The sequence below is a fragment of the Choristoneura fumiferana genome, chromosome 4 (assembly GCF_025370935.1).
Source record: "Choristoneura fumiferana chromosome 4, NRCan_CFum_1, whole genome shotgun sequence".
NCBI lineage: Eukaryota > Metazoa > Arthropoda > Insecta > Lepidoptera > Tortricidae > Choristoneura > Choristoneura fumiferana.
The window spans coordinates 8,317,539-8,320,854 of NC_133475.1; the positions used below are offsets into that span (position 1 = coordinate 8,317,539).

Genomic DNA, 3,316 nt, shown 5'->3' on the forward strand with positions numbered 1-3,316 from the left:
TAATGATGCAGCCATAAAGATCTCACATAATCCAGAACTTCACAGAAGAACCAAGCATATTGCTATACGACATTTTTACGTACGAGAACTCGTTGCTGATGGTGAAATATGCGTAGAATATGTACCCAGCGAGTTCCAACTGGCAGATTTTCTGACAAAGGCATTACATAAGCCACGGATTGAATCAATAGCAATGAAAATTGGTATGGTCCGTTAAGGGTTGCCAAAAAGGGAGGATGTTAAGGACTGTTTTATACTAAAACCTCTTCTTTTGAGAAAACCATAACTCATGTCAGTCCGTGTAGCAACCGTTGTGTTGATTTAATAAAATAATGTTTATGCTGTCACCACGAGTCCACGAGTCTCTATTCTAATTTATAAATTAGTTTTATCATGGTAGCAGATCGTAAGGAATCGAGTGAAAGTAATAAATAAATCGAGTGTGTAATAAACCAAGTTTCAAATCAATCCGGGAAGACGAAGATTCAAAATGCAATCACCTAGTTGCAAAATTGACATCGGTCACCTGGAAGGTGTAAAAAACTGGTCTACATGGAAATTCAAGGCAACATTACTACTTAGAGGTATGCCCGGTGGATTGGATGCGGTAAACGGTACCCTCGAGAAACCTGTGAAACCTACTACTAGCAAAGCCGATGAAATTTCTCAGTACAATACAGCTCTCGATCATTACAACAAAATTGATAGTTCCGCATTACTACTGCTTACTGCAAATATGTCAGACGAAACTCTTCAAAAGATCATGCGTTTTAACTCGTCTAAAGAAGTTTGGGATGAATTACATCGGTTATTCGATGGCAAGTCTGAAGACAAGAGTTACGCACTTTGTATGGAGTTTTTCGGCTATTGTAAAGATCCGTCACATGACATCACGACTCATGTCTCCAAAATCAAAACCATTTGGTCAGATTTGAAAACTGAATTAATGAAGATAGACAAATCCGAATTACCAGATATCTTATTAATCTGTAAAATTCTCGATACTCTACCTGAAGCATATTTTTCTTTCAAATCGAGCTGGATGTTGATGTCGAAGACAGACAAAACGATAGAAAATCTGACTACGCAACTTTGTGCGTATGAGCGCGTCATGTCATTGAAGAATGAAGGTTCCGAAGAAGCTCTGGCACTACTGAATAGCAATAAAGCAAAGAAGAAATGTGGATACTGCGGAAAAGTTGGTCATAAGGTCAGACAATGTCATAAATGGAAAGCTGACGGGAAACCAGCAAAGCCAGAAAATAAACAGACATCAAGCAATTTGAACTTAATGCTCTTGCCAGTTACTACGGATGTTAACTCAATGCTTATGAACTATGATGCATCAAGTTGGTTTGTTGACAACGGAGCTACTAGTCACGTCACTTGCCGGAACGATTTTTTCTCTAGTTTCGAGCATTTTATGGATTCTCGTACAGTGACGACCGCTAATGGAGCTACTGTCAAAGCTATTGGCAAAGGTACTGTTGACTTGAAAACTGTTATCAAAGGCAAAGAGTCCAGGCTAAGACTCTGTGATGTCTGGTACGTACCTGATATTATGCGAAACTATTCTCTGTGCTGGCCACTCAAGACAGACTAACAATAGTGTTTTCATGTCTGAAAGGGAAACTGCTCGCTGAAAGTTGATGGACATGTTATATTGACTGGCAAAAGAACGAAGAATGGAGGCTTATACAAGCTTAATGTAGAGACTATTACAAAGTCAATTCCTGATCTGAACGCCTTGTCAACAGATAATATACTACAACTTTATCACGAACGGTTAGCTCACCAGAATAGAAACACGTCAAAGGAGTTATTGAACGGGAACTTGGAATTAAAGTTCGTCTAGATTCTGAACTATGTACCGATGTATTTACGGAAAGACTCACCGGCAAACGTTTGGAACAAGAGAACGAGCTAAGGAACCTGCAGAAATTATTCACGCTGATGTGTGTGGTCCATTCCAGCCTTCCTTCAATAAATTTCGTTACTTCGTTCTGTTTAAGGATGACTTAGCAAGTATCGTCACGTTTATTTCTTGCGACAGAAATCGGAAGTTCACCTAAAGCTCCGACAGATGTTACAGGAATGTAAAGTGGCTGGACACTCTGTAAAAGAATTTTTGAGTGACAACGGAGGTGAATTCGATAATGAGAACGTAAGGTGCATTCTACGGGAAGCTGGAATAAGGAAAGGCTGATGCCCTACACGCCACAACAAAATGGCCTTAGCGAACGTGAAAATAGAACATTAGTCGAAGCCGCCCGCACAATGCATGCATGAGAAATTACCTCTCGCTACATGGGCAGAGTTGATAAATACTGCTGCGTACGTTTTTAAACAGAAGCGGCCCAACTCCAGAAAATGGTAAATCACCATTTGAATTGTGGTTAAGAAAAGCCAGCAATCAGTCACCTAAAAATAATTGGATGCGAATGTACGCTCATATTCCTCAACAAAAGAGAGCGAAGCTATCTAAAAGGCTGAAAAATGTATTGATGGTGATGAAGGCTACCGCTTACTAAGTAAGAGTGGGAAACTCATAAGGTCAAGAGACGTTATATTTAATGAGTCAGTACTTACTCCTTACGGCCCAGATGATTCAGCGGAGCAGCACTCAGCTGAAATCTATTTTCCACTTTCAGAACACCGATGTGTAATGCAAGGGAGGATGATCACACTGAAAACCGCTCGGATCGCACTGCAAGTAGCACTGATGAGCCTAGATCAGTTGTGGCCTTCCACATCGCCGGAGATCATGTTGAGAGTCAGGAAGTAGGAAGCAAGACAGAGGTATGGAATCATTCAGCCGTCTTCAGAAGCATCACTGCCAGGGTCACCTTTTTATGAAGATGCTTTAGATGATGATGACAATGATGATACTGAGGCTCCAAGAAATAACGTAGATGATATAGCTGAGAATAGCTACAAGAATGACTCTACGGGACAGAAGTCAATTCGACAACCTGATCGTTTTGAAGACTATGTTATGATGTCAGCTGATGATGTTAACGAGATCAATGAACCAAAAAACCTACAAAGAAGCAATTTCTAGTCCGCATAAAGATCAGTGGGTCAAAGCAATGGAAAATGAGGTGAAGTCTTTAAAGGAGAACAAAACCTGGATACTGGTTGACCTTCCAAAAGACAGAAGCCTATATCCTGTAAATGGGTATACAAGATCAAGACCAATGCAGATGGCTCTCTAGACAAATTTAAGGCAAGGCTAGTTGCAAGAGGGTATACACAGAAAAAGGGCATCGACTTTGATGAAACTTTCAGCCAGTTGCTAAATGACGACAATAAGATC

At 40.3% G+C, this 3,316-nt stretch overlaps 1 protein-coding gene across 1 annotated transcript; it reads left to right on the plus strand.

The window, feature by feature from the left end:
- Positions 1-490: 490 nt before the first annotated feature.
- LOC141427168 (uncharacterized) lies at positions 491-2,206 on the plus strand. The gene is made up of 2 exons (XM_074086404.1): positions 491-1,210; positions 2,054-2,206. Exons 1-2 carry the CDS (start codon positions 491-493, stop codon positions 2,204-2,206), a joined length of 873 nt encoding a protein of 290 aa, XP_073942505.1.
- Positions 2,207-3,316: the final 1,110 nt, after the last annotated feature.

Coding starts and splice junctions, on each gene's coding strand:
- LOC141427168 (XM_074086404.1), top strand. CDS start 491: ATGCAATCACCTAGTTGCAAAATTGACATCGGTCACCTGGAAGGTGTA. Junction 1,211..2,053: donor GCGGAAAAGTTGGTCATAAG/GTCAGACAATGT, acceptor TTCTTGCGACAG/AAATCGGAAGTTCACCTAAA.